The 13,068-nt window shown below is 41.5% G+C and overlaps 1 protein-coding gene across 1 annotated transcript in view; it reads right to left on the bottom strand.

Moving 5' to 3' along the window:
- Positions 1-10,465, bottom strand: part of si:dkey-238o13.4 (uncharacterized protein LOC560780 homolog) — a 33,108-nt gene extending 22,643 nt beyond the window's left edge. The window contains exon 1 of the mRNA XM_060838006.1: positions 10,300-10,465. Coding sequence (XP_060693989.1) covers positions 10,300-10,387 — 88 coding nt within the window. The 5' untranslated portion in view covers positions 10,388-10,465. The remainder of the gene's footprint in view (positions 1-10,299) is intronic.
- Between the last annotated feature and the right edge of the window lie 2,603 nt (positions 10,466-13,068).

The following is a 13,068-nucleotide window of genomic DNA, read 5'->3' as shown; positions in this document are numbered from 1 at the left end:
ACACAGACCTTAGATATCATCAGTTTGATCAGCTTGATGTTATCCCATGTGCAAATCCTGAGTTGATCTGCTTTCTTCATGTACATGCCAAATTCTGCATTAGGGCATGGATTGTCTGTCACTATGGACCCAAGGGGGATGCAAATCAGATTGAGTTCTGTTCATTGGCCCATTATTAATTATATAGCAAGTGATATTTAGAATGCTCACATCGCCCAATTTTCCATCTCATTAAAATGACAAGCAACTCTTCGGGGTTTAAGACGAACTATATTTAGATATTGAAAAGATCGACCTTTCTTTCATCAGAATAAACAATGGATTTTCATTATTTTTAAATTAACAACTAATTTATAACCGCCGAATCCTTTTGAATTCACCAGACATTTGACAATGTACCATTAATTACTAATGAGTTTTGAAGTGTCTGTGAACGATGTTCTAAGATTTTTGTATTTAAAAACTTAGAGTCCGAAATTGGATGATTCATTAACTCACCCAGACCCTTTCTAATGCAGATGATGTGAAGATGCCGGTGTTGGACTGAGGTGGACAAAGTCAACAATCACACAATACTGGGTAATAGCGCCACTCCGAATTTTTGCAGTTTCAAATAAACCTGTTGGACTATTACCTGCTGTGGTTTGATTTTTGACTTTTTCTAATACAGCCGTGAAATGATTGAAATTTGGCAAGTTCAGTGGAGTTATTTTTTCTCTCTATTCATGAATTGCCTTTCATGAACAGAGTACATTACACAAATAGTTATGTTCAGAAAATAAAATCATCGTAACGTATTGAACCATTGGAGGAAGGCGGCTCCCTTTCCTGATTCCATAACCTTAAAATTCATGGTATGTTGCAGCAGAGGTAGATGTGCAATTAGAGAGGTTTTATAACCACCAGGCTGACTTGACAGAGACCCTGTCCCAAATATTACAAAGATGCCAGTTCCACATCACTTACAGCACTTCCTAAATGTTGACCTCACTGAAGACAAGGAATTTCAGAACAGCTCCCTACACTAACAGTTGCAGATAAAGATCCTGATTTCATTCAAACTGTGAGAAATTTGGTATTTGCCACTTCCCTGTACAATACGTTGATCTGTTTTCATATGCTGTTCCAGAACTGTAGCTGCCAAAAGAAAAGGCAGGGATCCAGAAGAACCAGAACTGTATCGGTGCCATCACGTGCACCCACGAAGAGGTTGAACAGTTCATCAACTTCACTAGCACCTTCCAAGCTGACCTTAAGTTCACATGGACTATCTCTGACACCTTCATCCCCTTCCTGGACCTCTCCAGGGACCGACTCAACACAGATATCGATTTCAAAACCATCGACTCCCACAACTACCAGGACTGCACATCTTCATGTAAAAATGCAATCTCTTACTCCCAATTCCTCCACCTCTGCCGTATCTGATCCCAGGAGGAATAATTCCACTCCTGAACATCCCAGATCACCTCCTATTTCAAGGGCTGAAATTTCCCCTTCCACGTGATCAACAATGCTCTCCAGTGCATCTCCTCCAATTCCCGCACCTCTGCCCTTGAACCCCACCCCTCTAGCCGCAACAAGGATAGAACCTGCTCTGCTTTACGAGTGCCATGCTTTTCAACTCTATCGATAAAATGGCAACCATATATCAGCAGTTTCCAAGAACTTGTAGTAAATGTAAGGTGCAAATAAATTGCAGTCGTATATGAGAACACCAACCAATTTATTCTTTCCCACATCCAGAAATGCTCAGACTAATTGTAATCAATTAACTCAGGTTTGAGAAATGACTAGAGATATTGCTATTAAAATGACTCAGGATCACACCAATTATATCAGTTACTCACTGAAATATTGGGAACTCCCTTTATGTTAAACTTGCACAATATTGATATTTGGTATCCTCTGATATAGCTGGCACAAGTTTTAGTTTCAAATGGATAATTAACCTGCAAATCTTATCTGGATATATTTCAGCTTGTCTCAGTAAAATGTCTATTTCCTTGTAATCAGAAGACTTGTGTTTTAAGCTCCACCCCAAGACTTCTGCTAGTTATCACATGAGATACGTAACACTAATAAGAAGAGAATGTTACACAGTTGGAGATTCTGGCTTTTGGATCAAGTCTCTTTGTTTACTCAAATGGAAGTAGAAGATCCATTGCTATTACTTGTAAGTCACTGTTTCATCCTGGAAGGAAACAGTAAAAGGGCAGGATTTGTATCTCTTGCACGTGCATGGAAAGATGTGTAAAAGGACAGTGTTCTAGAGATGATTGATGAGCAGACATGTCTTTCATAGGAAATGGTCCTTTCAGAACGTGGGAAGCGGTTAGAAAAGTATGTCATGTGATGGCATCAATCTGGACTTGTCAGAAAATAATCCATTGATGTAAAAGATGGTGGACTAGAAGTTGAAGTCTATAGAAACCCAAGTATGATTCTGGGAAGAAGGGAAAAGACAGAGCAGAAGTCTGGAAAATTGGATAGATCTGTTCAAATACAATGTCAACCATAATAACAAGGAATCCTCAAATGAGGAAAAATGAAGCTACTTCAGAAATACTACAAGGAGGCATTGTCAGGACAGATGTGGTGGAAATGGAGAAACTGAGAAATTGAAATAACATCGTTACAGGAAACAGGATGGAAGGAAGAGTAGTCATGACAGCTGAGAAATTCAGTGACTTTATAAAAGACATTGGTCAGCAGTCTATCTCCAGAAATCAACATAAAAAAATTTGAGGAAGGGAAGGGATGAGTCAGAGATGGACCACACGAAAGTATGGCAAAATTGGAAGAAAAGTTGATGGTTTTTCCAGTTTAGTCACCACTATAATCTGTAATGTTCCAAAAAAGATAGTATTGGAGGGTCCCAGGTAAGTCTAGAAAAAAGAATGTTCCAAGTATGCCACACAAAGGCAGGGATAGCTGGAACCAATACAGGTTCCCCTAGCAACTGCATTTAGCTTGAGGAAGTGCAAGGTTATACTCAGTTTACTTAGTATTTAATTCCCTGAAAAGAATATTTAAATAAATTGATTTTGATTCAATGTGTTGTCAAGAAACATTGCATCTTTAATCCTCTGGCCAACAGCATACAAGGAGTTATCTATTGTGTCTCAATCTGAAAAAGTGCCTCTAAGGCTAATGTAAGTGATGTGGTTCTCAGGGGTTTTGTAAAGGGTAGCATTATGCTTAGGCCTGGAAGCTGATTGGGATGTGCTGGCAACATTGCAGAAAATTCTGGTTTGTATTAACTTTCAGAATTGACAATAGCTCTAAGGTCATATTCTCTAACTGAGAAGGATTTTAATCTACATTAATGTTAGAGGAGTCACTTCCTGACAGAACCACTGCTGATATTTTTTAAGTTTCTCTTTTCTAACATGGCAGCTATTTCTCACAGCTGATTATACCACTTAAGCTCTGTTTTAAATTATTTAAAGCGGATGATGACTGGGAAGGTTATTTGGATTGTAAATATTCATTTTTCCAAAATGGACCACAGTTAATCTACCTCATTTGTGACAGAAAGGTAACTGTCTAACTCTAGAGTGTCTATGTAGGTGAATTGTGTTAAGATATTCTGACAAAGAAACAGTAACTACTTGGATTAGATAACTCAAGACATACAGCTTTAGTCTAATTCATTCCTTAGATATTCATGTCACTAATAAGACTAGGCTTTATTGCCTAATCTTTTTTGCCCCTTAAAACAAGGTGGAGGTCCATAGAACATAGAACATAGAACATAGAAGGATACAGCGCAGTACAGGCCCTTCGGCCCTCGATGTTGCGCCGACCGAGTCCTACCTAACCTATACTAGCCCAATAACTTCCAAATGCCTATCCAATGCCTGCTTAAATGAACATAAAGGAGAGTTCACCACAGATACGGGCAGGGCATTCCATGAACTCACAACCCGCTGTGAGTTTTTTTTTTTGTCCATCTTTCAGAACTACTACAGTCTGTGTGATGAAGATATGTTCACAATTCTGATATTACTAAATTGTCTGCTTCACAGCACTCCTTCAAAGTTTAGCATTGTTGTAAACCCAGAGAGAAATTCTTTTGACAAAAAGTAATGTATTTAAGAAATAGGAGATCAGAACTCAAAATAGACAATCCTAAGGTTTGTGCGAAAGCCATCTGTAACTTTAGACTAAAAAAGTATCACTCACATTGAGTGGACCCCACAGAGTTCAATACAAAACAATTTATCAGTATAGCTGTAAGGCCAATGTAAAGACTAGTTTATCTACTTAACTACTAGTTGGGATCATTTCAATTTGACACAAATTGACAAACTTCAGTAGTTCAGAAATTTCAAATCAGAGAGGTCCAAAGTTTAACAATTTTGGAAACTGAAACCGACACCTTGTTATCATATTTGATCCCAAGATGATCTTCAAACCTCATGTTCACATTGTCATTAAGCCTGTCTTTTACAAGCCTGTCCCTGTCTCTGCATCAGAAATCCTTATCTGTGCCTTTCCAATACTAAATTCCTGGGGAAACAATGCAGTCCTGGCTGTACTCCCAGATTCTACTTTCAATAAATCAGATATCATTCAAACCACTGCTGCATGTATCTTAACTGACATCAAGTGCCATTTCCTGATCACCCTCTGCTCACTGACCTTTAGTCAAGTGATATCTCAATTTCAAAATTTGGACCCTTATTTTCAAATCACTTTGAGGCCTTACCTCTCCCTGTTTCTATGTCACATCCAAACCCATAACCTTCCAAGATATCTGCACTTCTCTCATTTTGGCATTTTGTGAATTCCCAGTCATAATTTCTCTACAACTGGCAGCAATGTTTTCAGTTGCTTAGATCCCAAGTTTTGGAATTCTATTTTCTTCCTTTAAGATACTGATTAAGTCAAGCTTTTCACTGCTGCTGGAACCCCAACAATTGACCCATAAGCTGGGGGATTCACTAACTCAGACATTTGCAGGATGCCCAGACATATCCTATAAGGCTCCAACAGTTTTTCACAGAAATTTATATTCTTTGAAAGAACATGTAATAACACTGCCCCCCACCCCCACCCCCAACAAAAAACTGCCGGAATCAGGAGAGTCAGCTGCTCAGCAATTTCAATAAAATTTCAGAAAATGACCAGTTTTTGAGTAGTGACACCAAGAGTGGCCACTGCTGGGACTGCACCAGGATCTAGAGCACACCATGGAAGTAAACCACATTTGCATACAGGTAAGTAAGCTTTGGGAGTGCTGGAGGCAGAGAGACAGGCTCTGGTGAAGTTTGGTGAGCCATTGCTGCTGGATTGGCCCTCCGTGTTCCAAAAAATTGCCCTAATAGAAGTACCACTTCACCACTGCCAGGGCTAAACCTGTCAGTCTTCATGTTCAGAGAATAACCTGTCACTGCAGGTAAAGAATCAGCAGTGATGGGAAGAGACCCTTAATTAGCTTTTGGATGACGAGGCTGTTCTGTACCTGCTTCACCGCTGGTGAAATGACATGATAATGAGAAAGTGACAGGCACTCCAAACCCTGTTATTCTATGGTTGATATCTACCCTGCTTTCCAACTCATCCTAAAACAGATTCTCAAAATGCAGCTTTGTGTCTGTGCAGCACAGGGTTTCCAAATTCCTGCCTTGTCTGAAAGTCTCCCAGAAATGGGGATTGACAGCTCAGTTGCTACTGCAAGTGACTTGGGAGACACATCTTTGCAATGTCAAGAGAACTCACCTGGCAATTACCACTGCTACACGTAGAACTTACACAGGTTAGATCATCAACAGTTTATTTACTCTGGTGCCTTGCTGTTCACAACTTCTACTGAGGGAGTCACTTTTATTTCAGTATATGGCAACTTTGTAAAAGTAGTGGCCTTTGTGGAATGGAGTTATTTTCCCAGCATCAATAGCAGCACAGATCCTGCGCCATTTCTGAACACATCTACAACATTTGATCTCAAGGATACAGCAGATTTTCTGTCACTACAACTGCTGGACAAAACATTGTCCATTCTACAACAGCTACTGCCACTTTCAGGCTTACCTTTGGGAGCTTTAACAAATCCCCCATTGCATTTCCCCTTTTATTTTCTCCTACTGCCCTATTGCTGGTATGTAGAAATCTAAGAAACACAGTTCTTTATGGATATTAACACTCAGCTGAAAGTGGGGGATATTTGAAATGAAATGAGTATTTAGTCTGCTTGTGAACAGAGCTGAAAACTAATGTGCACAAGGGAGTTTGCAAAATACAAACTGGCTTTCTCTATGAAGTTTGAGTATACTTGTGCAAATTAGGAACAATGCTTAACAAATCCAACAGCAGGAACAAATTTACAAAATAAATTCAATACATTCAGAGCATAGGATCGTCCGGCAATATCCAAACTGGAAGATGGAGCTACAATTCACCTTCAATTCTCAGACCTTCTTACCTCGTGACCTCTGGTGCAAAACCACAAGCAAAAGCCCTGAACAATTGAGGACCCAATTGTTAGAGAGGAAATGCAACATTTGCAATCTGAGGGCAAGTGTCAAATAATTGGATCGTTATGTCATTGACCCTCTAAGAATACATTTAATGAATGTTGTCAATCTTAACAGTGAGACATTGGAGTATTCCATTAATTAGAGATGATGGAATTATGGCCTTTTGCAGGACAGAACTGAATTTCAGATTTCTAGAATAGTTAAATATTATAAGGGAGGAGACATCATGAAATCAGTATGTGTATGTGAAAAATCAATTTATGGAGTGAAAGGATGGGGAACGTTGTCAATCTGGCAGGAGTGAAGACATATAATCAACTTTCCATTGGTAGAAGTGGCAAGTCTAATTGATGAAATGAATGGATTGTGATAAAAATTCCAGTTCAGGGTTGAACTAGTTACATCACTGAATTGAGTTCAATTGGGCAGCCAGAAAAGCTGATAAACATGTAAATAAGGATGAGCACTGACTGTGCAGTATGATTGCAATGTGCTAGTATCATGCTGGAGGAAATTGAATCTCAGTTAGTATTTGACATCAAGCTCAAAATTGTTCATACAGCAACAGATGTCAATGATAGTGGGTGAAGAATGAGAGCTGTGTGATAACAGTGGTTGTAAAGACAGTGGCAGGAACTGTGTTGTGTGTACAGACATTAACTTTGCTATTCCCAAAATGAAGCTGGTATAATGATCTCACTAGGAAATCCAGTTGGTTATGTAAATAATCTTGAAGGGGTGAAAGCTGACTGCATGCAGAACTGATTTTTAAAAAATAATTAATGTTAATTATTATAATCTCTCCCCATATTGTCAGGTTCGAGAACTGCCAATCAGTTTATACAACTATCTCATCAACAACTGATATAGATTAAATGGCTGATATAAGAACAACCAGGAAAATGTTAATGTAAACTGACTTTTAACCTTTTATTAAGAGGAAGCATTGGAAAGGCACTTGGCACACAATTTAGGGCAAACGTGAGGACTGCAGATGCTGGAAACCAGAGTTCAGATCAGAGCGGTGCTGGAAAAGCATAGCAGGTCAGGAATGATGAAGGGCTCCTGATGAAGGGATTTTGCCCAAAACGTCGATTTTCCTGCTCCTCGGATGCTGCCTGACTTGCTGTACTTTACAAGCACCACTCTGATCTGAACATAATGTAGGGAATTGAAATCAATCAGTCATCTTACTGTGGGCTGATTCCCAATGTAGAGTGGTCTATCTCATAGAATGCAAATTTCTGATTGGTCAGGTAAACCTCTTTTTCATCTCTTATGTTATATCAGACACTTCAGCTGGCATTAATGCCTCACTGCCTGAAGGTATTGCAGGCCTTACTATAGGCTAGATTTCAAAGTTGCCTGCAATGAATGGCTTCACCACATTCCCAGTGTGCTGCCCCTCAGCTCCAGTATTTTAGATTTTACATCAGTCTGGATTACTATTGGTTCATAAAGGAACAAATGGTTAAATTGTCATACCACTTTGAGTAACTAACAGACCAATGAAAGAATGTGGCACAGGCCCAAATAAATGAATCTGTATTTAAAAAAATAATGCACAGGAGTTTAATAAAGGAACAGTTATAATTTCTTAATGCCTTCATCCCTCTCAAAGACATTGCCTTTTGGAATTCACCTGTAATGAATATCAAGTTTTACACATCTAATTGACTGTGACCTGTTACTGATTTCCTTTAATTTGGTGCCTCTAATATTTTATTCAACATATAAAGGTAAAGCTGCCATAGTCCCCAAAGGCTGCTCTCTCAGGGACCAAATGGTGGTGCTTTAACCTAAGGACCATCACACCTGAAGTCATGAGAGAGGTTGAGAAGGAGAGTTCTTCCTCAGCTACTGCAGGATTTGAACCTATGCTGTTGGTTCTGCTCTGTACTCACAAACTAGCCAACTCACTCACCTCACACCAACCCACAAGTAATAAACTATAAAGAGCGAAAAGTCCAAAGGATGGATAAACCCAGCAAATCTGGCAGCATCAGTGGGGATGGAAACAGTTCAGTTTCGACCCTAGTATCCTCCTTCTTCGGAATCTCCGTTTCGGTTTCTGCTTTATAGGTTGAAAGAGTTTTTTGTGGAATGCCTGACAGTACAGGAATTGGGATTAGAGTGGTGCTGGAAAAGCACTGCAGGTCAGACGGCACCCGGGGAGCAGGAAAATCGACGTTTCGGCCAAAGCCCTTCATCCGGAAAGTACAGGAATTGGTCGTTCACGAAGGGACCAAAGGGGAATCCCTGCGTAACTGGTTTCTCAAACTGCCGCAGACTTGACTTTGTAACGACTGGAACTGAACTGAAGACTGTAACAAAATACCTTTCATCTATTAAACAATAATCATTGGTGAAAAGCTGCACAAAACAACGAAGGAGCGGAACTGGTCAAGTAACAGTAAGAGATATTTGAATGGCCCAATTAAATGAGGTTTCCCCGTTACTTTCTTCCACGTAAAGTTATTACTCTTACATTCCTCCAATTAGATGTGTTGATTTGCTCATCCCATTAAACTGAAAGTTCAGGTTAACACCTGAAAAGGAGATTATTAAACAAAGTGCTGGAACCACTGCCTCAGAGCGCTGTGTGCGGGGATTCGGGATCATAACAGGATTTAGCTGCACATTAAGAACAAAAATAAAAACGTTGGGAATTTGCCCTTTTTTAAAAAAAAGATCACTGTTACCAGGCAGCGATCGCTGTTTTCTTTGGTCCTCTTCGAGCACAGCTTGGCTTGTGCTAACTAAAATCCTGCCTCTCTCTTTCAGTGTTGAATTTAAATTGCTTTCGAGGTCAATAAAAACACTGAAACAATCTGAAGGGGCATTCCAACAACAGAGGGATATCAAAACCTTGTGGAAGAAATTTAATCCTGATACCAGGAGCGGAGGGACCGAACACACTGGCTTAGAAGAGGAAAGGTTAAGAGGTTTGATAATAAAGCGTTTGACATTAGGAAGGATCGATGAAATATTGGGATAAAAAGCAATCGACATTGACAGGAGACCCAGATGTAAGGCAATTGGAAAAGAACCTGGGGACATAGGGACAGAGAATGCTGGAGAGACTGAACAGATCTGGAAGTGTATATGGAGAGAGAAACAGAGATGTCGTTTCCAGTCCTTACTTCAGAACTGAAATGAACCTTGTTTTACTCGGAGGTTATCTGAATACACTTTCTGAGAGTGCTGGTGGAGTCAGACTCTTTGCGATGTGAGTTGGAAACCGACAGGGGGAAGAAAAAGTTGCAATCGTCACTTTTCGCTACCATTCCCTGGCAAACGGAAAGGTACAGCCAAACAAGGACTTGATGTTAGTCAATGTTGTAGCTAGTTACTGTTGTAGCTAGTCACTGTTAGTCACTGTTGTAATGTCGGAGTCGGGCAAACCAATGGGAACACAACAGCATCCTACAGTGATGTGGTCCCCTGTTTTGGTGATGCTGATTGAGGGGCCAGGATGCCAACAACTTCTCTTGCTCCTTAAAACCACCCGTAAGAAAGCCCCCCCCCCCCCCCGGTTTAACACGAACAGCTCTTTCAGAAAGCTGGCAACTTCGCAATGGGCCGAGTGGCTCCCTTCTCCGCTGCCCAGTTACGCGAGGGAGTGTCATTCTCACGTTGCACTGCTCTCGGGAAAAGTCAGCGGCAGTTCACCTTGATCCTGTCACTACAAGCAGCTCTGACTGAGGGGAGCGACAGTGTGCGAATGGAAAGCCGAGCAGACTGCAGATGGATGGCCGATGAGATACATGTCTTAATGCTGCTATGCCTCAGCACCCGGACATCTGGCACCTACCTCTCTCCAGCAAAACCTTCACCGTTCCCGAGCCCACTGTTCCGGCTCCCCCCAGCACAAGGACGGTGCGGTCTCCAGGAGGGCTCATTCTGGACAAAGCTGACAATGTTGGAAGTTTCTGGGAGTGAAATGAACACAGCCGCGAGTAAGGAGACGGTGTCTTTTCTTATAGGGGATTGGGAGGGGTGTGTTCCGCCCTCCCCCACATGGACACAACGCTCCTCCCTTCCATATCACAGCCAACATCTCAGAACACAAGTCAACGCCAGCACTACAGCGAGCCCTCAAACCCCTTCCCCTGATAGAGCCGGGTAGGGGTGAAACACACGCACCAGTAGTTTCTGAGTGTCCCTGAGAATGGATAGGGCCGTATAAATGTTGAACAGTGAGGTGCTGGAGAAGCACAGCAGGTATGAATGTTACATGGTCATATGTTGGAACGACTGCCAGTTTGGTGAAATGTCCCGATTCGAAACTGCTGACAGTGGGATTATCACATGGAGCGTTCCTGACTGTGACTGAGCCAGAATATCTGAGCAGTGGTGGCAGCGAGTCAGCACTCTCCTCCCGAACCTAGATTGCCAGATCAGACCTGAGTAAAAAGATTGTTAAAAAAAAACCGAAAAACAAAACCATGGGTTCTGTAAGTCAGAGTCAACGTTCGCCCGGACAGGGCGACTTCTTCAGACTGAGTTGGAAAAGGCGCTTTGAGAAATATACGTGCCACTCTGCAAACTGTGTTTGACTGGACTGGAGTAAAAACCTGACGAATTGGCTGCGCTCCGAAACTTGTTTCAGATAAACGTGTTGGACTTTCATCTGGTGGCGTGTGACTTCTGCCTCTTGAATCAACTGTAGTCCTCAAAGCTAAAGCCTTACCTCCTCACCGTGATTATCGATCTTCAATCCCACTGGCAGTAACCCAGGCGAGGTCTTGCACTGTAGAATGCAGTGTAAAATATTTAATCAAGTTCTGCTGAATTTTGCTGGGATGACAAAACTCTGTAGGAATACCCTGGGAGTGAAGTCTAGTAGCCCCCACAACAGGCAATGAGATGATGATGATGATAATGCATGTGTTGCTTCCAATACAAGCAGCCACAAACATTTGCATTGCCTGCAAATCACAGTGAAACCCAGCGTTCAAAGCACTGTTCAATGGCTACGTGCCCCATAAAGGTACACACTACACAAAGCTTTAAAGAGTCATATTGAAATCAAATCATTATTTCTGTTTGTCTCTTCAGAGATATTGCCAAACCTGCTGAGTTTCTCCAGCATTTTCTGTTTTTGTTTCAGTGCCCAGCATCTGCATAACTTTGCTTTCACAAAGCAAGTCTGCAGTACTTAAAGACATCCTGAACCACATAGGAAGGGTTCAATTCTGGGCTGGTGCAGGAGGTGAAAGTGATTGGGGAACAGTGGGTGCATGGAATGGGCTGGAGGAGAGAGGTCCTCAATCCACAGGGAGCTAGAGCCATTCCCCCCAGACTCCACCCTCATCCAAAGAACTGGATAAAATTTAGGAAGAAGAAATTAAATTTAGAGAATGGGCAGGGTTTATGAACGCATTTTCAAATGCCAGAAATGAACCACCAGCAATATTCATTGCTCAACTCACCACACTCCTTTCACTCACCTCCCAAAAGTCTCTTTAAACCACCACTCAAATCTGACATTCATAATTTCAGCTCGCAATCACACATTCAGAATGTATTGCAAGCCTCACGCCTACATCTCACAGGGTGCAAAGCATTGCAAGCCATTCAGCAATGGCTGAAGCATCATCTGAACAGATCACACCACAGTCACTGATAGACTTCCTTCACATCTGAAGGATTAGGTGGTGCACAACCCATTGGCAGCTGAAACTTTCTAACATAGGGTCAGTAGTATGTTCTCATCCTATTGGAGAAGATGAGCCTAACAGCTTTAGAGTGACCCATGAGGGAGGCTGAGGCTGAGGGCAGTTGCAGAGCTGATGGCATGATCACATCTGATCCTCCTTCTCACATCTCACTCCTCTTTCACTCCAAAATCTCTTCTGGTGTACAAGTTACTGACAGTTGAAAAATGAACCTCTTGCTATACCACAATCTCATCCTTGTGCTTTCCTCTTTTCCGATAGCCAAGACGACAACCTGACCAGTCCCTGGCTCAAGAGCAAGAGAAGTAGAGAGGAAAAACAGATCAGTGGCAAACAATTGATATCACTCACTCTGAATCTCCCAACCATCATCTCAGGCACTGACACTGCACATGTAATAGAGAATAGCTGAGAAGTGAGATCTCTGCTTGGTGGAATTCTGGATTTATGTGTCCACAGCCAGGGCAGAAGGAAAGCAGAGTGCAGATGTCAGTTTGCCAGAGACCAAGGTTCCACATGAGTTCTTATTGCACACAATGTGGATGAAGACTCAGAGTGGCATAGAGAAAATTGCTGATGGGTATGTACACAGAAATGTTTGATGGATTGACAGGCTTTCAAGAAAAGTCTGTGTTCAGTGTTCAGAAGCATGAAGGAGTCCAGCACTGTTGTGGAAGATATGATGTGGAGATGCCAGTGTTGGACTGGGCTGGACAAAGTTAAAAATCACACAACCCCAGGTTATAGTCCAAAATATTTAATTCGAAGTACTAGCTTTTGGACAGTGGTTCCTTCATCAGAAAGCTGTGTGACAGTGATTTTTGATGCTGTGTGATTTTTAAGTTTGTGGAAAATATGAGCATTTTCAAGTCTATGTGTTTCGAACATGCAAGCATTTTATC

Source organism: Hemiscyllium ocellatum, chromosome 17 (assembly GCF_020745735.1).
Source record: "Hemiscyllium ocellatum isolate sHemOce1 chromosome 17, sHemOce1.pat.X.cur, whole genome shotgun sequence".
Taxonomy (NCBI): Eukaryota; Metazoa; Chordata; class Chondrichthyes; order Orectolobiformes; family Hemiscylliidae; genus Hemiscyllium; species Hemiscyllium ocellatum.
This window is presented reverse-complemented; position numbering and strand designations above follow the sequence as displayed.